This window comes from Trachypithecus francoisi, unplaced genomic scaffold (genome assembly GCF_009764315.1).
Source record: "Trachypithecus francoisi isolate TF-2019V2 unplaced genomic scaffold, Tfra_2.0 Contig01579, whole genome shotgun sequence".
Classification (NCBI taxonomy): Eukaryota; Metazoa; Chordata; class Mammalia; order Primates; family Cercopithecidae; genus Trachypithecus; species Trachypithecus francoisi.
In genome coordinates, this window is record NW_022681442.1 from 16,041,143 (window position 1) to 16,067,307 (window position 26,165).

At 34.9% G+C, this 26,165-nt stretch overlaps 1 protein-coding gene across 1 annotated transcript in view; it reads right to left on the reverse strand.

The window, feature by feature from the left end:
- ATRNL1 (attractin like 1) overlaps window positions 1-26,165 on the reverse strand; it is an 852,984-nt gene that overhangs the window by 534,287 nt on the left and 292,532 nt on the right. The window contains exon 20 of the mRNA XM_033181738.1: window positions 6,047-6,140. Within this exon, the coding sequence (XP_033037629.1) occupies window positions 6,047-6,140 (94 nt within the window). The remainder of the gene's footprint in view (window positions 1-6,046; window positions 6,141-26,165) is intronic.

The window sequence follows — 26,165 nt, forward strand, 5'->3', positions numbered from 1 at the left end:
GAGACAGAAAATTAACAAAGATATTCAGGACCTGAACTCAGCACTGGATCAAACCAAATGGACCTCATAGATATATGCAGGACTCTCTAGTTGAAAACAACAGAATATACATTCTTCTCATCACTGCATAGCATATACTCTAAAATCAATCACATAATTAGAATTAAAACACTTTTCAAGAAATGCAAAAGAACTGAAAGCATTACAGTCTCTTAAACCACAGCACAATCAAATTATATAGTTTTACATTTAAGTCTTTAATCCATCTTGAGTTAATTTTTGTATTAACAGTGTAAGGAAGAGGTCCAGTTTTAATTCTCTCTAATGATCAGTGATGTTGAACTTTTTTCATGAGTTTTGGCCACATGTATCTATTCTTTTGAAAAGTGTCTGTTTGTGTCCTTTGCCCACTTTTTTTTTTTTTTTTTTTTTTTTTTGAGGCGGAGTCTCGCTCTGTCGCCCGGACTGGAGTGCAGTGGCCGGATCTCAGCTCACTGCAAGCTCCGCCTCCCGGGTTTCCGCCATTCTCCTGCCTCAGCCTCCCGAGTAGCCAGGACTACAGGCGCCCGCCGCCTCGCCCGGCTACTTTGCCCACTTTTTATGGGGTTGGTTTTTTCTTGTAAATTTGTTTAAGTTCCTTATAAATGACAGAAATTAGACCCGGCTACTTTGCCCACTTTTTATGGGGTTGGTTTTTTCTTGTAAATTTGTTTAAGTTCCTTATAAATGACAGAAATTAGACTTTTGTCAGATGTATAGTTTGCAAAAATTTTCTCCAATTCTGTAGGCTGTTTACTCTGTTGATGCTTTATTTTGCTGTGCAGAAGTTCTTTAATTAGATCCCATTTGCCAATTTTTGCTTTTGTTGCAATTGCTTTTGGTGTCTTCATCATGAAATATTTGTCCAGGCTTATGTCCTGAATGGCATTGCCTAGGTTGTCTTCCAGGAAGTGTTAAGAGAGAAATTTATAGCACTAAATGTCCACATCAAAAAGTTAGAAAGCTCTCAAGTTAACAACCTAACATCATAACTAAAGAACTAGAGAACCAAGAGCAAACAAATCCCAGAGCTAGCAAAAGATAAGAAATAAACAAAATCAGAGATGAAATGAAGGAGATAAACACACACACACACACACACACACACACACACACACACAATACAATAAAAAGATCAATGCATCCAGGAGCTGTTTTTTTGAAGAAAATAATAAAATACATAGACCACTAACTAGCTAGACTAACAAAGGAGAAAGAGAAGATTCAAATGGACACAATCAGAAATGACAAGAAGAGTATTACCATTGACTCCACAGAAATACAAACAACCATGAGAGAATATTATGAACACCTCCATGCACATAAACTAGAAAACCAAAAAAAAGGATAAATTTCTGGACACATAAACCCTCCTAAGACCAAACCAGGATGAAACAGAATTCCTGAACAGACCAATAATCAGCTCTGAAATTGAGGCAGTAATAAAGTCTACCAACCAAAGAAACCCAGGACATGATGAGTTCACAGATGAATCCTACCAGATATACTCTCCTCAATAAAAAATTGAGGAAAAGGGACTCCTCCCTAACTCAATCCATGAAGAGAGCCTCATCTTGATATCAAAACCTGGCAGAGACATAAAAAAAATAGAAAATTACAGGTGGATATCCTGGATGAACATTGATGCAAAAATCCTCAACAAAACACTGGCAAACAATTCAGCAGCACATCAAAAAGCTTATCTACCATGAACAAGTAGGCTTTATCCCTGGGATGTAAGGTTGGTTCAACATAAGCAAATCAGTAAATGTGATTTATAATATAAATAGACCTAAAGACAAAAGGCACATGATTATCTCAATAGATGCAGAAAGGGCTTTCTATAAAATTCAACATCTATTCATGTTAAAAACTCTGAGTAAATTAGGTATTGAAGGAACATACCTCAAAATATTAAGAGCCATCTATACCAAACCCACAGGCAACATCATACTGAATGCACAAAAGCTAGAAGAATTCTCCTTGAAAACCAGCACAAGACAAGGATGCCCTCTCTCACCACTCCCATTCAACATAGTATCTGAAGTTCTGACCAGGGCAGTCAGGCAAAAGAGATAAACAAAGAGCATCCAAATAAAAAGAAGGGAAGTCAAACTATCCCTGTTTGCAGACAACATGATCTTATATCTAGAAAACCCCATAGTCTCGGCCCAAAAGCTTCTTCAGCTGATAAACAACTTCAGCAAAATATCAGGATACAATGTGCAAAAATCAATAGCATTTCTATACACCAACAACAGTCAAGCTGAGAGCCAAATCAGGAAAGAACTTCCATTCATAACTGCAACACAATTATGTGTGCCTAGGAAAACACCCAGACAAGAGAAAGATCTCTACAAGGAAAACGAAAAACCACTGCTCAAAAAAATCAGAGATGACACAAACAGAAATTCATTTTTAAGTTACAGTTTTTGATGATCGGCTGTGTTTTGGGCCAAAACAAGATTGAGAATTATCATTGCTATGGCAAAATGAATAATTTGGTGCTCATCTAAATGAATATTTTGACTGTATTACTGATGTCCTGCCCACTGTGGCTGCCAATCCCTTCCACAAGGTACAATACAGGGAATGCTCTCTTGAAATGTTCACTTTTTTCCCTAAGCAACTGGTGGAAGGGAATGGCAGCCACAATAGGTGGCTTGAAAACTCTACAAAGAGTATACTTCTCCATACTCTTCCAATTCCTGTGGCTCCCAGGAGCTTCACACTATTGACAGTGTATACCTAATCCCTGCCAAATATCAACCACCCTAGCTGATCTCCTCTTATCAGTTTCCAGATGATTTCACTCCAGGTAAGCCAATGTTCATATCTCATCTCTCTGCAGTCTATTGTCTCTCTTTAGATTTGTGGCCATTTGATTACCCTGTTTTCTCAGTTCTCCAATGGTTTCAAGAAAACTCATGAATTTGCAGTTTATCCAGCTTTTTTCCCTTTCATTGTAAGGGTAGATGCAATATTTTTCCAGCTCTAAACATTCTTGAGCAAAGACCGGAAATGCTATGGTCATGTTCATTTTTACTTCTTTGCTTTTACTGATGCCGTTTCCCCTTGTTTCCTATTTTCTTTTCCCAGAAAGTTTATTTTATTACTCCTTCCGGTTCCAGTTCAAACATCCTCTGCTTAAATTTTCCTTATCCTGCCAAAATAAATTAATACTTCCCTTTCCAATGCTCCATCAATACTTTCTTCATTCCATTCTATTATACAAATTTATTGAACACTTACACTGTGGTATTGTTGCAGTGGTCCCCCCAAAACTTCGCTCTAGTAAAGGATACAGACAAGTACACAATAATGCAAGAAAAGAAATGAACAGATATGAAGCGAACCAATTTCAGTTTAGGATGGTTATTAAGAATATGTAAGATATGACATCTGACTAAATACTTAAAACCAAACAGAAATTATCCTAAGAAGTGGAAGGGGTTCATAAGCATATCAAATCACTAATGTAAGAAATTGATATAGTGCATTTTGGTCAGTGTCTTCACTGCTAGTCTGAGATACTTTCAGCAAAAACCATATGTTATTTCATCTTCATTAATAGTATCAAGTACTCACTTAATAATTGTTTACTCATTTGAAGGACTAGCTCTCCTTCCTAAGAAACCATTTTTTTTTCAGGTGTACGCACATTATAGCAATTAATTGCTCTAAGTATAATGAGCATATTCTTTATTGTTTCATACTCAAAAGCCAAATAAACAAAAAAGTAAATGAACAGAATTCTGTGTACAAATACCACCTACAAAATACTCTTTACAAATTAGTATTCCATTAATATCCTCCTCATAAAAAGCCATAAATGAGAACGGGGAAAATGTACTTTTATCATTAAGAACTATACAATTGATTTTCTAATATTTTGCACATATGCCAAATCTTATAATTCTATTTTAGCTAAGCTTACAAGCTCACTATTTCAATGAATTAAAATTCTACTTTCTTTTGTCTGTAAACAAAAATATGTTACTGTAACACTGTATCACAGAAATAATTATTACAGATAGTTATATGGCTATACTAGTTATGTAAAACTATACTAAGAAGATTGTCAGTGCTTACTATCATGGTAGAATCTCACATATTATTTTTATCTGTAATACTGCCACTATGGTCTATAAAAAATATTTTCATTGCTGCACACTGCTATCCAACCAACATATTTAATAGAAGTTAATCAAGAGAAACATTACTTATAACCAGAACCTGCTATTAATACATAATTTGAGGGAATAGGAGAGGATTGCGTGAAAGAAGAATGTAGAGTTCTTGTTTAAAAGTTATTAAGAATTTCAAGACTGTGATAACAGAGCACTAAATGAAATGCGTTGCCCTTGTAAGTGTGGGAACCTGTATAAATTCACAGGCCACATGCCCATGAAGTTGGCCTTACTTATAATCAAGCTTTAGTGTTGCAAAGTATTAGCAGCATCCTTGATCTTAGAACAGAAGATTATGATTTAATTTCATTGGTTTTAAGACCAAAATGGCCTTCCTTAATAGGAATTTCACCAAGATCTTTTGCTGTGAACTTGTATTTAACTTCAGAGACTATAGAGAAGGAATAAAAACTGATTGTGCTTACCTTGTCTGAATTTGAAAATCTGTAATACTTAGGTGGTCAGGCAAAGACATAATCACCTAACTTGAAATATTTAGGATAACTCTGCAACAATATATTTATTTTAAATAAAAATAAAAGGATCATTTTCCATGCTTAATAGACTCTAGGTATAAGTTTTTATATATTTATAGTTTTGAAGAATTCTTTATTAAACTTTCCCTATGTTTCTGTAATTATTATAGTTGGGATTTATTATTTGTGTCAAATACAGTACATATATACCTAATATAAACATGCATTTGTACACATATAATTCAAAACCATAAAAATTTGATTTTAATAATATACATAAACCAGAAAAATAAAAAACAATTTAAGTAGCCTAAAATGTTGCCTTTTAAAGTTAATTTTTGAAGGAAAATAAAATTTTAGAATAACAACTAAATGCTAAGACAAAAATCATTCATGAAAGCACAGACAGGAGAGTAGCAATAGTGGGTTCCTGCTTACTGAAAGAACAGAGAAAAGAGGAAGATGAACATAAGGAACCAGCTGAAAGGGTTAAAGGACAAGAATTATCAGAATTAATAATAAATGACTGAAAAAAGAAGGACATAGAGATATTATATTAGGTATAATGTGAAAGAAAAGTGTAAAGATAACAATGTAGATTTGATACATAAGATTAAGAATGCTTTTTCTAGAAATGCAAAAGATAACACGTTCTATGGGTTTGTTTTAAAGCCTCCACAAAATTGTTATTTAAAAGGTTTAATTTTTAAAGAGAATTCATTAGGTGCAAGTAAATTCTCAAAGGAAAATAAATCATTCTACCAAAAAGACACATGCACCTATATGTTCACTGCAGCACTATTCACAATAGCAAGGACAGGGAATCAACCTAAGAGCCCATCAACAGTGGACTGGATAAAGAAAATGTGGTTCACATATACCACGGAATATTACACAGCCATGAAACATGAAATCACATCCTCTGCAACATGGATACATTATCCTAACCAAATTAACGTACGAACAGAAAACCAAATACATGTTTTTGTTTCTAAGTGGGAGCTAAATATTGGTACATATGGACATAAAGATGGGAACAACAGACACTGGGAACTACTAGAGAGAGAGAGGCAGGAAGGGGAGAAAGCACTTTAAAATTATCTATTGGGTACTATGCACATTATCTCGATGATGGGATCAATCATATCCCAAACCTCAGCATCATGCAATATACCCACGTTAAAAACCTGCACATGTACCCTCAAATCTAAAATAAAAGTTAAAACTTGTAATAAAGGTATGCCTAACTAGCACAACACTAAATTAAAAAGTAAAACATAAAAATTACTTCAACAACACAAATTCAATCCACAAAAGTTCTAAAATGTCATTCTTACTTACAATTGACATTGGTCACCTTTTATTCCTTTAGTTGTGCAGAAACATTTTCCTGTGTGCAGATGACAGATATTTGCATGGCCACTGCATGTACAAGCTGTAAGTTAAAACCAAAATGATATTGAATATTCTACATCACAAACATGCACATTTCACATCTCAAGTATTATTATTACCTTATTTTTATGTCCTGTAACTTCCTCATGCCATCCAAAAACTAAGGTTACCAGATAGTATAAATTATTTTTAATTAAATGGAAGTAAATTCACTTTTCTGAAAATTTTGTGAAATTCCTTAAAGTCTTTTGGGGATATCCTGAAGTCTACTATGGATCTAAGTATTTATCTAATTCTTCTTTGGGCTTCTCTCCATTTTTATTTTGGTATATTTCTTTAATAAAGTGAGTTTCAAAGCGTTAGTGCAAGAGCTTTGGACTCAAACAGCTTGACTTTAAAATTTACATCTAAAATCACTATATGACCTTGGACAATTAACTTAATCTGTTTATGCTAAATTTCTTCATCTGTAAAAGAAGAATAACAGCACTTAGCTTTCAGGATTGATGTGAAAATTAAATGAGGTAATGTAATTTAAGACACCTAACACATATTGAGCACTTAATAACTGGCAGGTATTACTTCTACTGTTATTACTACTGCTAAGATACTGCTAAGAATAATACAAATATAGCTACAAATTGTGTTTTAAAAAAGAACATCTATTTATTTCCCCTAAATTCACCCTTTTAAGCTTCTGAGATCATCCTCATCCTTTTAGAGTATCCTTTTAGATCCTTTTAGATCATCCTTTTAGAGTACTAGATGAAACTTTCCATTTTGTAAAAGTTGCATGATTAATTTGGTACATATAAACTTGTCTCCTTCTCTTACTTTGCAATCCTTTCTTAAAGAGCACTGTTCAATTATTTAGGACATAAACCTCACACTTTATTGTGTGCAACATCCAGTCAATTGGTAGATTTTAATTGCTACATGTATAATCTCTCTTGTATCTGACCCCTTCTTTTCATTCTAACAGCCACCACAAAGTATTTTCATCCACTTTCTTTTACTGACAACAATATGATCACATAGCAGATATCTTTGCCTTCAGTATTTCTAGGTTACAATTCATTCTCCAATCCAATAACACATCATAAAGAGACAAGGCTGATGGTGTCAGTAACCCTTTCAAAAACACCTAACGAGAACTACTGCTGTTCTTGTACACTGCCAGTTAGCCAAACCATTCTATTGATAAAAATGAAATGATATGACCGTTTCCTGAATTGTATAGACACATAAAATTAAGTGAATGAGTCAAAATTTCCCAATGTTCAACTTTTTCATTATTTTACTTCCAATATCAATAGTAACTCTAACACATATGCTAATGAATTAATAAATGCAAACAAATGTAACCAGATAATCATATTGGTAGTTCAATTGAGTCTCTGAAAGAAAATAGATACTGTATACCTAAGTGAAGTATAAGACCAATATGAACATTTTCAAAAGAAGAGACTAAAACAAAAGTTCAAAACCAGTAATCTTTGAATCAGACAGTCAATAAAGGAGGCAAAAAGAGTGAAAGGCGGAAAGACTGGATGAGGATTATCAGAAAAGCCCACTTCAGTGTTAGTAATCCAGTCTTCTGCCTGCCAAGGAAGTGGTTGTCTGTCCTCTTACACAAGTCTAATGAGTGGGACTTCACAGAAGTTTTTGAAGAGTCTGCTGTGGGTCCCCTTAAAATCGAGGTTGCATATTAGAGGAAATTTTGAATTAGGTGTGAACAGCTATGGCTATTTAACTGAGGTAGAAGGACAAATAGAAACAGTTACTTTTAGGAAGCATTTGTACTAACACTGAAGTCAAGAAAAAGAAAGTATATTTCTTCCAGCTAGCCAGCATCTACTTAATATTCTGACCAAGAGGACTGTCTGGAAGCACTGGAGGACTTCAACTGAAAACTGAAGTAAAAGTTGCTAGAACAGGAAGAAAGTATGTGTCTCCCACACATCATGACAATTGCACCTAGAAAGGTCAAGACTCAGAAGAGAACCCAAAGACACCTATGTGAGAATGGATCAGCCATTGTGCATCTCTCACATAGAGGACCTTAACTAAATATGACAACTATTCTTCACACATAAGACTGTAATTTTCTCCTCTCCCCTAGAAAGATAAAAAAATTATTGAGCCAGGAAAGGAAGAAAATCCTATGTTAAGAATGAAATGAAAGAACATATAGAATGGAGGAAAAGAGAAAATTTGGCTTCAAAATATGTTCAGAGTTCTTACTTTTATCTGATCTAGATAATTTTAATTATTTATTTACACATGTTTGCAAATTAATTTCTCTGGAGTTCCTTATATTAACTAAGAGTGAGCCTGAGATTTCATACAAGATCAAGGGGAAAATGTATTGCACTGAATACATTTTAAAAGGTCAGTGACAGAGAAAACTATTGTATTTTGATTATACTCTATGTCTTGCTTAGGAATGATATAAATTGCATCTATATAAGAAAAAATCTGAAAAAAACGTAAATATTGCTTATTATTTTTGTGAAGACAAAAGATTATGGTGGTGATTTTAAGTGGCATGTACATTTTCTGCTTATAAAACGGTTGGTAATTTATATAATGGGATAATTAAACTATCTAATTTAAGGACTAGATTTCTAATGCTACCACTTGTATCGATCTGTGTGTTGCTCCCTTAATCTATCTTACTGCCTCTTCCTACCAGAAGTAGCCACTAGCCTAAATTTTATGTTCATCAATTCCTTGTTTTTAAAAACCAACATATATAAATCATTTAAAATATTTAACTTGCCATTAGCAAATGAAGATTACTGCAACAAATTCCTAAAAATAGTATCAAAAAATGGGTCCTGATGACAATACAATTAAGTCAAAAATGAATGATAAACAAATAAAACTCTACTAAAACCCCCACATACCTGGATTAAAAAAACAAAAAAACTCTAGAGGAGTAATGTTAGGAAGATAGTGGAATAAGACTTTCTAGTGTTCATTTCTCATAGAAACATCCATTTGAAAAACTATCCATGCATGAAAATACCTTCCCAAAAGCTAAGGAATCCAGGCAAGAGATTATACCACCTTACTGCAGTCCAAAAAAAAATGCATTGAAGAGGGTAGAAAAGCCAGTTCAACATTATCCATATTACCTCTCCCACAAGTCCAAGCAGCACAACACTGAGCAAGATATCCGCAAGTCAGGGAAGAAGAATGAAATAAGCACTCAACTTTTCATTGGATGGCAGCACCAGGCCTGCCTCTCTGAACCCGGGGCCAGGCATGACCCCACAGTCCCAAGCTCCACGCTGGCCAATGCAGTATCAGAATCCAGACTCATCCCACTACCAAACTAGTCCCTGTATTGTCAGGCTCCAGGCCTTAACACAATAAAGGTCACATATTTCACAATTACTTTTGCATCAACCTATGATATGCCCACAGCTAACATCATACTGAAAGGTAAAAAGTTTAAAGTCATTTTCGATAATAAAAAAGAAGAGAAGGATGTCCCCCCTTGCCACTTCTGTTCAATGTAGTACTAAAAGTTCTAGCCATAGCAAACAGACAAAAAGAAGAAATAAAGGGCATCCTAATAGGAAATTAAAAAGTTAAATTGCTTCTGTTTGCCGATGACATGATCTTGTCTACAGAAAACCCTAAAGAGTCCACCAAAAATATGTTAGAACTGATAAAGAAGTTCAGTAAAGTTGCAGAATATAAAATCCACATACAAAAATCAGTAATATTCCTTCACACTAACAATGAACTAACTGAAAAAGAAATTAAGACATCAATACCATTCATGATAGCATAAAAAATACTTTGAAGTAAATTTAACCAAGGACTTAAAAGATCTAAATACTGAAAACCACAAAGCATTAAGGAAAGAAATAGTAAGTGACTTATATAAATGGAAAGGTAGCCCATGTTCATGGATTGGAATAATTAATATTGTTAAAATGTTCATGCTACCAAAAGTAATCTACTGATTCAATGCAATTTCTGACAAAATGCCAATGGCATTTTTCACTGAAAGAGAAAAAGCAATTTTAAAATTCATATGGAAATTAAAAAGATGTCCAGTAGCCAAAGCAATCTTGAGCAAGAATAAAACTGAAGGCATCACACTATTTAATCTCAAAATATACTACAAACCTATGTTAAACAAAACAGCATAGTACCAACATAAAAAAAAAGGAACATCAACCAAAGGAAAAGAATATAGAGCTCAGCAATAAACCCAAGCACTGACAATCTACTGACTTTTGACAAAAGTGTCAAGAACACACAATGGAGAAAAGACAGTCTCCTAAATAAATTATGCAGGGAAAACTAGATATTCAGATGCAAAATAATGAAATTAAAGCCTTATTTGATCATAAAAATCAACTCAAAATGCACTAAAGACTTAAAGGTAAGACCCGAAACTGTAGAAGAAAACATAAGATAAATGCTACATGACATTGATCTGGGCAAAAATTTCTTGGTTTTCCCAAAAGAACATGCAAAACAAAAGCAAAAATAAACAAATGAAACTGCATCAATCTAAAAATCTTAAGCACAACAAAGGAAATAATTATTAAAGAGACAATCCACATATTGGGAGAAAATATTCACAACCCATACATCTGGTAAGAGGCTAATATTCAAAATACATAAGAAATTCAAGCAACTCAATAGCAAGAAAACAAAGAACACAATTTTAAAATGGACAAAGGACCTAAATAAACTTTTTGTAAAAGCAGACATACAAATGGCCAAAAGGTATATGAAAAAATGTGCACTATCACTAATCATTAGGAAAATGTAAATTAAAATGACAATGAGTTATCGCCTCACACCTGTTTAAAATGGCTATTATCATGCCGGGCGCGGTGGCTCAAGCCTGTAATCCTAGCACTTTGGGAGGCCGAGACGGGCGGATCACGAGGTCAGGAGATCAAGACCATCCTGGCTAACACGGTGAAACCCCGTCACTACTAAAAAATACAAAACCTAGCCGGGCGAGGTGGCGGGCGCCTGTAGTCCCAGCTACTCGGGAGGCTGAGGCAGGAGAATGGCGTAAACCCGGGAGGCGGAGCTTGCAGTGAGCTGAGATCTGGCCACTGCACTCCAGTCCGGGCAACAGAGAGAGACTCTGCCTCAAAAAAAAAAAAAAAAAAAGGCTATTATCAAAATGATGAAATTTAACAAATGCTGGCAGGGATGAGCAGAAAAAGGAACCACGTGCACTGTTGGTGAAAATTTAAAATAACCGTCAATATGAAAAGGGTTTGGAGAGTCATCCGAAAAGTAAAATTACAATTACCATGTGGTCCAGTAACTCCTCTTCTGGGTATATATCCAAAGGAAATGAAACCAGTATGCCAGAGAGATAGTTATACTACTGTGTTCACTGTAGCACTATTCACAATAGCTAAGATATAGATGCAACCTAGGTGTCCATCATTGGATGAAATACACACACACACGAATACTTTTCAGTTTGTTTGTTTGTTTTTGAGACGGTGTCTTGGGCTGAAGTGCAATGATCCAATCTTGGCTCACTGCAACCTCCACCTCTCCGGTTCAAGCAATTCTCCCGCCTCAGCCTCCTGAGTAGCTGGGATTACAAGCACCCGCCACCACTAATGGCCGTCTGGCTAATTTTTGTATTTTTAGTAGAGACGGGGTTTCACTATATTGGCCAAGCTGGTCTCAAACTCCTGACCTCATGATCCGCCCTCCTCGGGATCCCAAAGTGCTGGGATTACAGGTGTGAGCCACTGCACCTGGCCTCAGCTTTTAAAAAGGCAAGTTGAATTAATGCTAAATGAAATAAACCAGGCACAAAAAGACAAATACTACATGATCTCAATTATATGTGGGATCTAAAAAATATCAAATTCATAGAAGAAAAGAGTAGAATGATGATTACCACAAGCCAGGGTTAGGAGAGATGGAAGGGGAAAGAGGAAAGGCTGATCAAAGACTACAAAATTTCAGTTAGGAGGAATAAGTTTTAGTAATCTACTGGACAGAATGTATATTTCAAAATTACTAAGAGTAGATTTTAAATGTTATTAACACAAAAATAATTATCTTAGTTTCATCCTTCCAAAATGAAAACATATATCAAAATGCCACATTTTACCCCACAAACATATAATACATATAATTATTATTTGTCCATTAAAAATTAAAAATTAAATTCAAAACATAAAGAACAAAGGTGAGTAATGGAACACAAATGTGAGTAATGGAACACAAATACAAATCTCCATAAATCTAAATATTATTTTTTAATTAAAGAGCAGAGAAACACATCACAGAGAAATAAGCACAAAAATATAATATGATACTCATTATAAATAATGTGTATATATAACATACATGAGAAAAAATAACCTATCAATAAAAACAATGATGATGAATAGGCTTAATTTATATATTTTGTCTCATAAAGCACAACCAACTACATGCTCTAAAGTAGAGCCACATTTAGAACCAAGCGACTCAGAAAAACTAAAAATAAGAGATAGAAAAGGTTTACCAGGCAAATGGAAACAATAAGAATGAAGAGATTACAAACCTGGTATCAATTAAATTAAAATAAAACTTAACCCAAAAAGGCACTTATGACAAAGACCTTTTTAGTACCAAAACTAAAAGTCACCATGAATATATAAGTTATGAATATTTCAGTGACAAATAACAAAGCAACTATGTTTACAAGCAAAATCATAGAAGATATGACTAAGGAGACAAATAAAAAGACTTTAGCACACCACACCAAGTAGAAACCAGCACACCACTCAGTATAAAACAGTAGATACAAAATATGAAAAACTGTAAAAGGTCTAAAGAAAATAATCACTAAGTTAGATATTATAACAAGATAGCTGAATAGATTTCAAGCTTATGCCTTGATACTAAACAATACGCCTTCTTCCCAACTACACATAAAACATTCACAAAACATAATCATGTATTATGTCACAGGAAAACATCAGTACCTTACACAAAGCAGTAACGACGCTTCATCACACAGTAAAACTAAAAATGTATAATAAACACAGATTTCCTTCAAAAGAGATGATGACGATAGTATATATCATAACGTAAGTAGTAGATTTATAGTAGTGATATGAGTGATCAGATTCACAATAGTCAATAACTGGAAACAACCCAAAGGCCCATCAACTTTTGAGTGATAAAATATCCATACAATGGAATATAATTCAGCAATGAAAAGAAATAAAGTACTAATACATGCTACATAAATGAATCTTAAAAAAAAATGCAGTGAAAAAAAGCCAAACACAAAAGATTACATATTACATGATTCAATTTACAGGAGATATTTAAAACAGGTAAATTCATAAAGTCTAAAAGCAGATTTGTAGCTGCCCAGGGCTGGGTTGTTTAATGATTATGGGTTTTCTGTTGCAGTGATGGAAATGGTTGGAAATTGATACAGGTGTTGCCTGCACAACACTGTGAATGTCCTAAATGTCACTGGATTGTATATTTTGTAATAGTTAATTTTGTGTTACCTGAATTGTACCTCAATAGAAAACAATTATATTAATAGAGTAATAACATGCAACTAGAAATTGAAATTAACATTTGTTGGGGCTCAATCAGGCTGTGGGAAAAATATTAGAGATTTTATATAGATAAAATTTATCTATCTCTATAAAATATTAGAGATAGAGATAGACACAAATCTTGAAGGGCCAAGAAGTTTGCACAGCTTCGGTAATAGAACTGGCTGGCTAAAGGTGACCTAGTATCTTTACGGTTAAACAAATTAAAGTAGCAACAAAGGAAGGCATAGTAGTTTACCTAGCTAGCTTGTTTACTCATGTGATCTTAAGACTAACCTTTCATGTACCTTGGGTGCTTAAGTGCTTTTTACTGGAGAAGTCCACAATGTCAATTACCTTCTACTGGTGATGACTCAAGCCTTTGTTAATCAGTCTTACTGAATAAATACAAGTCTCACTAGCTGATCAAGGCAGTCGCAACTGTTTACAGTACTCAGTGGGGAGTGTGTAAGCAGCTTAAACACCCTCAGCTGGATTGGCAAAGCAGACTATCTGTGTGTCAAGTATATGTTATTCATTCGTTACTGGGTCAGGAGTCTACAAGGGACAGACCCCTCGCAGATGGTACCCCTGTGAAAGGAGCGCTGCCGCAAACATTAATGTCATTTATTAGTAACAAGTTGTGAAATATTTAGAGAAAAATTTAACAAAATATGAGCAAGCTCTATACACTGACAACCATATCTATTGAAAGGATTTTTAAATATCTAAATAAGTGGATATACCATGCACATGAATTGGAAAATTATATATTGGTAAAGTATCATTTCTCTCAAAATTTATATAATAAATTCTATAAAATTTCAATAAAAGTCCAGCCAGCTTTTTTGTAGAGACTTGCAAGCTACTTCTAAAACTTATATACATCTTAAAACATGAAGGGAAAAAAAAGCATTTAAAAAAGACGAAGACAGAAGACTTGAAAGACATAATTTCAAGATGTGCTTTAAAACCATAGCAACTGCCGGGCGCGGTGGCTCAAGCCTGTAATCCCAGCACTTTGGGAGGCTGAGATGGGTGGATCATGAGGTCAGGAGATCGAGACCATCCTGGCTAACACGGTGAAACCCCGTCTCTACTAAAAATACAAAAACTAGCCGGGCGAGGTGGCGGGGGCCTGTAGTCCCAGCTACTCGGGAGGCTGAGGCAGGAGAATGGGGTAAACCCAGGAGGCGGAGCTTGCAGTGAGCTGAGATCCGGCCACTGCACTCCAGCCTGGGCGACAGAGCGAGATTCTGCCTCAAAAAAAAATAAAAATAAAAATAAAACCATAGCAACTAAGAAAGTTTGGTAATGACATTAGGCCAAAGAGAGTGATCAAAGGACCAGAATAGAAAAGACAGAAACAATCCTATACATATTCCATCAACTTAGTTTTCAACAAATGTGCTAAGGTAATTCAATGAGAAAAGAATTGCCATTTCAACAAATGGTGCTAGAATAACTGGATATCTGTATGGGAAAAAAGGAACCAATATCACAACCTCATATTAAACACAAATTTTACTCAAAATTAATCACAAATTTACAGGTAACAGTTAACACTAAACAATCTCTGGAAGAAAAAACAGAGAAAAAATATTTGCATCCTTGGGGTAGGTAACAATTTTCATGCATGTGATACAAAAAGTATAAAATACCAAAGAAAAAATCATATATTATAATTTATCAACTTTAAAATGTCTTCGTTTTATAAGAAGATACTCTTAATAAAATAAAAAGTGAAGTCATAGGCTGAGGGAGATATTCACAATCCATATATCTGATGGAGATCTTCTATCTGAAATATTATAAGATCTCTTAAAATTTAACAGAAAGAAGAAAACTAGCCCAGTTTTTAAAAGTGGATGAAAGATCTGAATAAACACACACAAAAGCAGAAAAGATACACAACTTGCTAATAAACACATGAAAAGATATTTAATGTCCTTAGCCATCAGACAAATATAATTGTAAATCAACAAGACATACCATCAAACACATATTATAATGGCTAAAATGTAAAAGATTGATAACACTAAATGTTGACAATAAAATGAAACACAAAATCCTCATAAACTGCTGGCAGAAATATGCAATGATACAATTACTTTGAAAAACAGTTTGACAATTTCCTATAAGGTGAAGCATACCTTTACAAATTTATGATAGTACAAAAAGCAATTCCACAAGAGAAATGCAAGACGTGCACACATACACTTACACATAAATATTAAGAGTAGTTGTACTGCTACTTACTAAAAACTAGAAACAAACCAAGCATGATGGAATAAACAAAATGTGGTATATTCAGACAATAAAATACTACTCAGCAAAAAAAAAAAAAGAAATTAAAATGCTGAGTGAAAGAAATCAGAAACAAAAGTGTCTATTTAATTTTATGTATGCAAAACTTTAGAAGTAACAAATATAGTCTCTAGCAAAGATCATCAAACTATAGCCCATGAGCCAAATCTAGTTTGTCTCATATTTTTGTATGTTAGGGTAGATTTTTAAAATGTTTAATGGTTGAAGAAAAAAAATGAACAAAAATGCATAACATGAAAATTTCATGAAATTCAAATTTCAGTGTATATGAAATAAGTTCTACTGGAATATAGCCACATTCGTTTGTTTAGATACTATACATGACTGCTTTCATTTTATAGAAGCAGAGTTGAGCTGCTGCACACAGACCAAATGGCCCATAAAGGATAAAATATTTTCTTAAAATAAAAAATATACCTTATTTGTGACCAAAAAAATTAAAAAGCAGGCAGTATTTGGCTGCACCTTGGGGCAGGTGAAGAAGTGATGGGGAGGAGATACAATGGAAACTTTTGGGATGAAAAAAATATTTATCTTGATTGTGGTAGTGGTTTCTTGGGTATACAGAATTTGACAACATTTATCTAAGGGCACTTTTAAAGAACATGCATTTAATATTTATAACTAATTCTATGAAGATAAATATATATAGTTATGACAACATGATGTTTCTTGGTAGGGAACTGAGAAAAGTTAATATATCTACGTTCATTTGATTGCATAGGTTTTGCATCATTTAGTCCTTTAATAACACAAAGTCACAATTTTTCAAATATGAAATGAAGATAATACTAGTAATTTTAATTTTAAGACCTGTACTGTCAGATTGTACCTATTTATAAATGCAAAATAGTATGTTTTAAATTATGTTACTTTTTGATATTTTCCTTACTTCTCAGTCGATACCAAGTCAGCTAAAGTGCAATTATTTAAAGGGCATCAAAGAAAGTAAAACTTACATAAAATAAACAAAACTGCATTTTTTTCTAAGTCTATATTTGGAAAAGGTAACTAAATTTTACCGTATTTGAACATACATCATGCTGTCTTTACTTCATTTATTTTGTCAACAACTATTTACTATCTTAATTTTAAAAGTAGCATAATTTGTTATAAATAACATTTTATGATAGATGCTTCACATATCCAATTTAAAATATATTTCTAAATATTTGTATATTTTTGGAAGCAGTATCAAGTATGATATATTCAATGCTGAATTTTGCAATTTTCTTATGTGACCCTTGATTTGGAAAGGTATCAATCTTATGCCTAGAGCACAACTGGAAATTTTTCATTGACATCATATTCAATTTTATAAATATAAACGTACAAACATAAATGCAGTAAGGGGAAAATGTCTGCAAGTCTTATACACATATACAAATATCTAACTATACAAGTAGTTAATCTAGCAGGCATATTACTTTTCTGAAATTACATACAGACACAAACCATACAGACATATAAAGATATGAAGATTTTCTTATCCAGTCATAATTATTATTTTTTAAAACTTTTTTTTTTAATTATACTTTAAGTTCTGGGGTACATGTGCACAATGTGCAGGTTTGTTACATATGTATACATGTGCCATGATGGTGTGCTGCACCCATTAACTCGTCATTTACATTAGGTATATCTCCTAATGCTATTCCTCCCCCCTCCCCTCACCCCACAACAGGCCCCAGTGTGTGATGTTCCCGTTCCTGTGACCAAGTGTTCTCATTGTTCAAATCCCACCTATGAGTGAGAACATGCGGTGTTTGGTTTTCTGTCCTTGTGACAGTTTGCTGAGAATGATGGTTTCCAGCTTCATTCATGTCCCTACAAAGGACACGAACTCATCCTTTTTCATGGCTTGATAGTATTCCATGGTGCATATGTGCCACATTTTTTTTTTTTTTTTGGTTTCTCTTTCTTTTATTTTTTTTTTTTTTATTATACTTTAAGTTCTAGGGTACATGTGCATAACGTTTACATCATGTATAACTCCCCAATGCAATCCCTCCCTCCTACCCCCTCCCCCTGATGTGATGTTCCCCTTCCCGAGTCCAAGTGATATCATTGTTCAGTTCCCACCTATGAGTGAGAACATGCGGTGCTTGGTTTTCTCTTCTTGTGATAGTTTGCTAAGAATGATGGTTTCCAGCTGCATCCATGTCCCTACAAAGGACGCAAACTCATCCTTTTTGATGGCTGCATAGTATTCCATGGTGTATATGTGCCACATTTTCTTAATCCAGTCTGTCACAGATGGACATTTGGGTTGATTCCAAGTCTTTGCTATTGTGAATAGTGCCGCAATAAACATACGTGTGCATGTGTCTTTGTAGTAGAGTAATTTATAATCCTTTGGGTATATACCCAGTAGTGGGATGGCTGGGTCATATGGTACATCTAGTTCTAGATCCTTGAGGAATCGCCATACTGTTTTCCATAATGGTTGAACTAGTTTACAATCCCACCAACAGTGTAAAAGTGTTCCTATTTCTCCACATCCTCTCCAACATCTATTGTTTCCTGACTTCTTAATGATTGCCATTCTAACTGGTGTGAGATGGTATCTCATTGTGGGTTTGATTTGCATTTCTCTGATGGCGAGTGATGACGAGCATTTTTTCATGTGTCTGTTGGCTGTATGGATGTCTTCTTTTGAGAAATGTCTGTTCATATCCTTTCCCCACTTTTTGATGGGGTTGTTTGTTTATTTCTTGTAAATTTGTTTGAGTTCTTTGTAGATTCTGGATATTAGCCCTTTGCCAGATGAGTAGGTTGCAAAAATTTTCTCCCATTCTGTAGGTTGCCTGTTCACTCTGATGGTAGTTTCTTTTGCTGTGCAGAAGCTCTTTAGTTTAATTAGATGCCATTTGTCAATTTTGGCTTTTGCTGCCGTTGCTTTTGGTGTTTTAGACATGAAGTCCTTGCCCATGCCTATGTCCTGAATGGTACTACCTAGATTTTCTTCTAGGGTTTTTATGGTATTAGGTCTAACATTTAAGTCTCTAATCCATCTTGAATTAATTTTCGTATAAGGGGTAAGGAAACGATCCAGTTTCAGCTTTCTACTTATGGCTAGCCAATTTTCCCAGCACCATTTATTAAATAGGGAATCCTTTCCCCATTTCTTGTTTCTCTCAGGTTTGTCAAAGATCAGATGGTTGTAGATGTGTGGTATTATTTCTGAGGACTCTGTTCTGTTCCATTGGTCTATTTCTCTGTTGTGGTACCAGTACCATGCTGTTTTGGTTCCTGTAGCCTTGTAGTATAGTTTGAAGTCAGGTAGCGTGACGCCTCCAGCTTTGTCCTTTTGACCTAGGATTGTCTTGGCAATGCGGGCTCTTTTTTGGTTCCATATGAACTTTAAAGCAGTTTTTTCCAATTCTGTGAAGAAAGTCATTGGTAGCTTGATGGGGATGGCATTGAATCTATAAATAACCTTGGGCAGTATGGCCATTTTCATGATATTGATTCTTCCTATCCATGAGCATGGTATGTTCTTCCATTTGTTTGTGTCCTCTTTGATTTCACTGAGCAGTGGTTTGTAGTTCTCCTTGAAGAGGTCCTTTACATCCCTTGTAAGCTGGATTCCTAGGTATTTTATTCTCTTTGAAGCAATTGTGAATGCAAGTTCATTCCTGATTTGGCTCTCTGCTTGTCTGTTACTGGTGTATAAGAATGCTTGGGATTTTTGCACATTAATTTTGTATCCTGAGACTTTGCTGAAGTTGCTTATCAGCTTAAGGAGATTTTGGGCTGAGACAATGGGGTTTTCTAAATATACAATCATGTCATCTGCCAACAGGGACAATTTGACTTCTTCTTTTCCTAACTGCATACCCTTGATTTCTTTCTCTTGCCTGATTGCCCTAGCCAGAACTTCCAACACTATGTTAAATAAGAGTGGTGAGAGAGGGCATCCCTGTCTTGTGCCAGTTTTCAAAGGGAATTTTTCCAGTTTTTGCCCATTCAGTATGATATTAGCTGTGGGTTTGTCGTAAATAGCTCTTATTATTTTGAGGTACGTTCCATCAATACCGAATTTATTGAGCGTTTTTAGCATAAAGGGCTGTTGAATTTTGTCAAAAGCCTTTTCAGCATCTATTGAGATAATCATGTGGTTCTTGTCTTTGGTTCTGTTTATATGCTGGATTACGTTTACTGATTTGCGAATGTTGAACCAGCCTTGCATCCCAGGGATGAAGCCCACTTGATCATGGTGGATAAGCTTTTTGATGTGCTGCTGAATCCGGTTTGCCAGTATTTTATTGAGAATTTTTGCATCGATGTTCATCAGAGATATTGGTCTAAAATTCTCTTTTTTTGTTGTGTCTCTGCCAGGCTTTGGTATCAGGATGATGTTGGCCTCATAAAATGAGTTAGGGAGGATTCCCTCTTTTTCTATTGATTGGAATAGTTTCAGAAGGAATGGTACCAGCTCCTCCTTGTACCTCTGGTAGAATTCAGCTGTGAATCCATCTGGTCCTGGACTTTTTTTGGTGGGTAGGCTATTAATTGTTGCCTCAATTTCAGAGCCTGTTATTGATCTATTCAAGGATTCAACTTCTTCCTGGTTTAGTCTTGGGAGAGTGTAAGTGTCCAGGAAATTATCCATTTCTTCTAGATTTTCTAGTTGATTTGCGTAGAGGCATTTATAGTATTCTCTGATGGTTGTTTGTATTTCTGTGGGGTCGGTGGTGATATCCCCTTTATCATTTTTTATTGCATCTATTTGATTCCTCTCTCTTTTCTTCTTTAGTAGTCTTGCTAGCGGTCTGTCAATTTTGTTGATCCTTTCAAAAAACCAACTCCTGGATTCATTGATTTTTTGGAGGGTTTTTTGTGACTCTATCTCCTTCAGTTCTGCTCTGATCTTAGTTATTTCTTGCCTTCTGCTAGCTTTTGAATGTGTTTGCTCTTGCCTCTCTAGTTCTTTTAATTGTGATGTTAGAGTGTCAATTTTAGATCTCTCCTGCTTTCTCTTGTGGGCATTTAGTGCTATAAATTTCCCTCTACACACTGCTTTAAATGTGTCCCAGTGATTCTGGTATGTTGTATCTTTGTTCTCATTGGTTTCAAAGAACATCTTTATTTCTGCTTTCATTTCGTTATGTACCCAGTAGTCATTCAGGAGCAGGTTGTTCAGTTTCCATGTAGTTGAGCGGTTTAGATTGCGTTTCTTAGTCCTGAGTTCTAGTTTGATTGCACTGTGGTCTGAGAGACAGTTTGTTATAATTTCTGTTCTTGTACATTTGCTGAGGAGTGCTTTACTTCCAATTATGTGGTCAATTTTGGAATAAGTGCGATGTGGTGCTGAGAAGAATGTATATTCTGTTGATTTGGGGTGGAGAGTTCTATAGATGTCTATTAGGTCTGCTTGGTGCAGAGATGAGTTCAATTCCTGGATATCCTTGTTAACTTTCTGTCTTGTTGATCTGTCTAATGTTGACAGTGGAGTGTTGAAGTCTCCCATTATTATTGTATGGGAGTCTAAGTCTTTTTGTAAGTCTCTAAGGAGTTGCTTTATGAATCTGGGTGCTCCTGTATTGGGTGCATAGATATTTAGGAGAGTTAGCTCTTCCTGTTGAATTGATCCCTTTACCATTATGTAATGGCCTTCGTTGTCTCTTTTGATCTTTGATGGTTTAAAGTCTGTTTTATCAGAGACTAGGATTGCAACCCCTGCTTTTTTTTGTTCTCCATTTGCTTGGTAGATCTTCCTCCATCCCTTTATTTTGAGCCTATGTATGTCTCTGCATGTGAGATGGGTCTCCTGAATACAGCAGACTGATGGGTCTTGACTCTTTATCCAGTATGCCAGTCTGTGTCTTTTAATTGGAGCATTTAGTCCGCCATATTTTCTTAATCCAGTCTATCATTGATGGACATCTGGGTTGGTTCCAAGTCTTTGCTTTTGTGAAAAGTGTTGTAATAAACATATGTGTGCATGTGCCTTTATAGCAGCAAGATTTATAATCCTTTGGGTATATGCCCAATAATGGGATGGCTGGGTCAAATGGTATTTCTAGCTCTAGATCCTTGAGAAATCGCCACACTGTCTTCCACAATGGTTGAACTAGCTTACAGTCCCACCAACAGTGTAAAAGTGTTCCTATTTCTCCACATCCTCTCCAGCACCTGTTGTTTCCTGACTTTTTAATGATTGCCATTCTAACTGGTGTGAGATGGTATCTCATTCTCGTTTTGATTTACGTTTCTCTGATGGCCAGTGATGATGAGCATTTTTTCATGTGTCTGTTGGCTGCATAAATGTCTCCTTTTGAGAAGTGTCTGTTCATATCCTTTGCCCACTTTTTGATGGGGTTGTTTTCTTCTTGTAAATTTGTTTAAGTTCTTTGTAGATTCTGTATATTAGCCCTTTGTCAGATGGGTAGATTGCAAAAATTTTCTCCCATTGAATGGCATGAACCTGGGAGGTGGAGCTTGCAGTGAGCCGAGATCATGCCACTGTACTCCAGCCTGGGCGACCAAGCGAGACTCCGTCTCAAAAAAAAAAAAAAAATTTTTTCTCCCATTCTGTAGGTTGCCTGTTCACTCTGATGGTAGTTTCTTTTGCTGTGTAGAAACTCTTTAATTAGATCCCACTTGTCAATTTTGGTTTTTGTTGCCATCGCTTTTGGTGTTTTAGGCATGAAGTCCTTGCCCATGCCTATGTCCTGAATGGTATTACCTTGGTTTTCTTCTAGGGTTTTTAATGGTTTTAGGTCTAACATTTAAGTCTCCAATCAATCTTGAATTAATTTTTGTATAAGGTGTAAGGAAGGGATCCCGTTTCAGCTTTCTACTTATGGTTAGCCAGTTTTCCCAGCACCACTTATTATATAAGGAATCCTTTCCCCATTTCTTGTTTTTGTCAGGTTTGTCAAAAATCAGATGGTTGTAGATGTGTGGTATTATTCCTGAGGGCTCTGTTCTGTTCCATTGGTCTATATCTCTGTTTTGGTACCAGTACCATGCTGTTTTGGTGACTGTAGTCTTGTAGTATAGTGTGAAGTCAGGTAGCGCAATGCCTCCAGCTTTGTTCTTTTGGCTTAGGATTGTCTTGGCAATGCAGGCTCTTTTTGGTTCCATATGAACTTTAAAGTAGTTTTTTTCCAATTCTGTGAAGAAAGTCATTGGCAGCTTGATAGGGATGGCACTGAATCTATAAATGACCTTGGACAGTATGGCCATTTCCACAATATTGATTCCTCCTATCCACGAGCATGGTATGTTCTTCCATTTGTTTGTGTCCTCTTTTATTTCGTTGTGCAGTGGTTTGTATTCCTCCTTGAAGAGGTCCTTCACATCCCTTGTAAGTTGGATTCCTAGGTATTTTATTCTCTTTGAAGCAATTGTGAATGGGAGTTCACTCACGATTTGGCTCTCTGTTTGTTATTGGTGTAGAGGAATGCTTGTGGTTTTTGCACATTGATTTTGTATCCTGAGACTTTGCTGAAGTTGCTTATCAGCTTAAGGAGATTCTGGGCTGAGACGATGGGGTTTTCTAAATATAAAATCATGTCATCTGCAAACAGGGACAATTTTACTTCCTCTTTTCCTAACTGAATACCCTTTATTTCTTTCTCCTGCCTGATTTCCCTGACCAGAACTTCATCATATCCCTGATGAACATCGATGCCAAAATCCTCAATAAAATACCGGCAAACTGAATCCAGCAGCACATCAAAAAGCTTATCCACCATGATCAAGTGGGATTCATCCCTGGGATGCAAGGCTGGTTCAACATACACAAATCAAAAAAACGTAATCCATCATATAAACAGAACCAAAGACAAAAACCACATGATTATCTCAATAGATGCAGAAAAGGCCTTTGACAAAATTCAACAACCCTTCCTGCTAAAAACTCTCAATAAATTAGATATTGATGGGACATATCTCAAAATAATAAGAGCTATTTATGACAAACCCACAGCCAATATCATACTAAACGGGCAAAAACTGGAAGCATTCCCTTTGAAAACTGGCACAAGACAAGGATGCCCTCTCTCACCACTCCTATTCAACATAGTGTTGGAAAACATATGTTTTAATCAGGAATGAAAGAGGAGACATCACTAACAACTTTACAGAAAACTGCAACAAAATATTAGTAAAGCAAATTTAGGCAAACATATTGAAAGATCCCCACCCACCATGATCCAGTGGGCTTTATCCTAGGAAAATAAAGTTGGTTTCACATACAAAAATCAGTAAATGCAATGTACCACACTAAAAGAAAAAAGACCAGTAGAGAAAATAAAAAGGAAAAAAAAAAAACAAGAATAACCCAATAAATACAGAAAAATTATTTTGAAAAATCCAACATTCTTTCATCATTAAAAATACTCAACTAGAAATAAAAAGAACTTCCTCTCTATTTCTATTAAACCCACATGATACTGGCATAAATATACAATGTATATCAAAGGAATGAAATTGAGAGTCCCAAAACAAACCATTACATTTATGGACAACTGATTCTTGACAAGGGTATACAAATATGGGTACTTGGTAAATAACATGGGCATTTTTTTAAAAACTCACATCTAACATCATGCTTAACAGTAAAAAATGGAATCTTTTCTCCCACTGCAATCAGGAACAAGACATGGATGCCTGCTCTTGCCACTTATTTTCATTCTTGTACTGGAGATTCTTATCAAATCAAATAGCTATTAAAAAAAAAAAAAAGCAAAGAAAAGAACTAAAAGTATCCAGACTGGAAAGGAAGAAGTGAAGCTATCACTACTCACATATGACACGATCTTGGATAGCCTAAAGAATCCACAAAAAGTCTATTAGAACTAATAGATTAGTTAAGCAAGGATACCAAATCAATGTATAAGCAGGATACAAAATCAATGTGTAAAAGTCTATTGTACTTCTATATACTAGCAATAAACAATGTGAAAATAAAACAAAAAAAATTTAATATAAAACAGCATTAAAATAAAATTCTCATGAAATAATTTAATAAAAGAAGTACAACATATACTGTGAAAAATTATAAAATATTGTTTAAAAATTAAAGATGGTATAAATAAATTGAAAGACAGCCCATGTTCATGGATAAGAAGAATACTGGTAAGATGATTTATAAATTTAATCTATAGATTTCAGGTAATCCCTACCAGAATCTGAGCTGTCTTCTTTGTAGAAAATGACAAGCTGATTCTAAAATACACATATAACTACAGGGAGTTTCATATAGCCAAAAAATTTTTAAAAGAGGAATAAAGTTGGAGGACTCAGCCATCCCAATTTCAAACATTACTACAAAGCAACAGTATTAAAACTACATAATACTGGTATAAATATAAAATGTGTATAAATGGAAGAAAATTGAAATTCCAAAAATAAACCATTACACTTACGGCCAATTGATTCTTGTCAAGGGTGCCAAAATAAGTAAATGGGGGAAGAATAGTCATTTCAACAAATGATGGCAGGACAACTAGATATGCACATGTTTTAAAAAATACAGTTGGACTCCTACACATCAGACCATGCCCTAAACATCACTCAAAATATATAAGACATCTAAACATAAGAGTTAAAATTATAAAGCTCTCCATAAAAATGTATAAATAAAACTTCATAATCTTGAGTCAGGTAATTGTTTTACCATTAGGAGCACAAAAAATATATATATATAAATTGGACTGGATCAGTCTTTAAAAATATTGTGCTAAAAATGATACCATCAAAAAAATAAGAGGACAATAAAGAATGGAATAAAATTTTTTACAATTTATATTTCTTATTTGTATCCAGAATATAAAGAACTCTTCTATTAAATAATAAAAAGATGGCTGGGCACGGTAGCTTGCACCTGTAATCGCAGCACTTTGGGAGGCCAAGGCAAGTGGATCACCTGAGGTCAGGAGTTCAAGACCAGCCTGGCCAACATGTTGAAACCCCAAGTCTACTAAAAACAAAAATTAAAAATTAAAAAAAAAATAGCCGGGTGTGGTGGCATGTGCCTATAGTCCCAGCTACCCAGGAGGCTGAGGCAGGAGAATCACTTGAATGTGGAAGGCAGAGGTTGCAGTGAGTCAAGATCATGCCACGGCACTCCAGCCTGGGCAACAGAGTGAGACTCCGTCTCAAAAAATAATAATGATAAATATAAACAAAAAACAAAGATAAATGCCGAACTAAAAAAAGTCCAG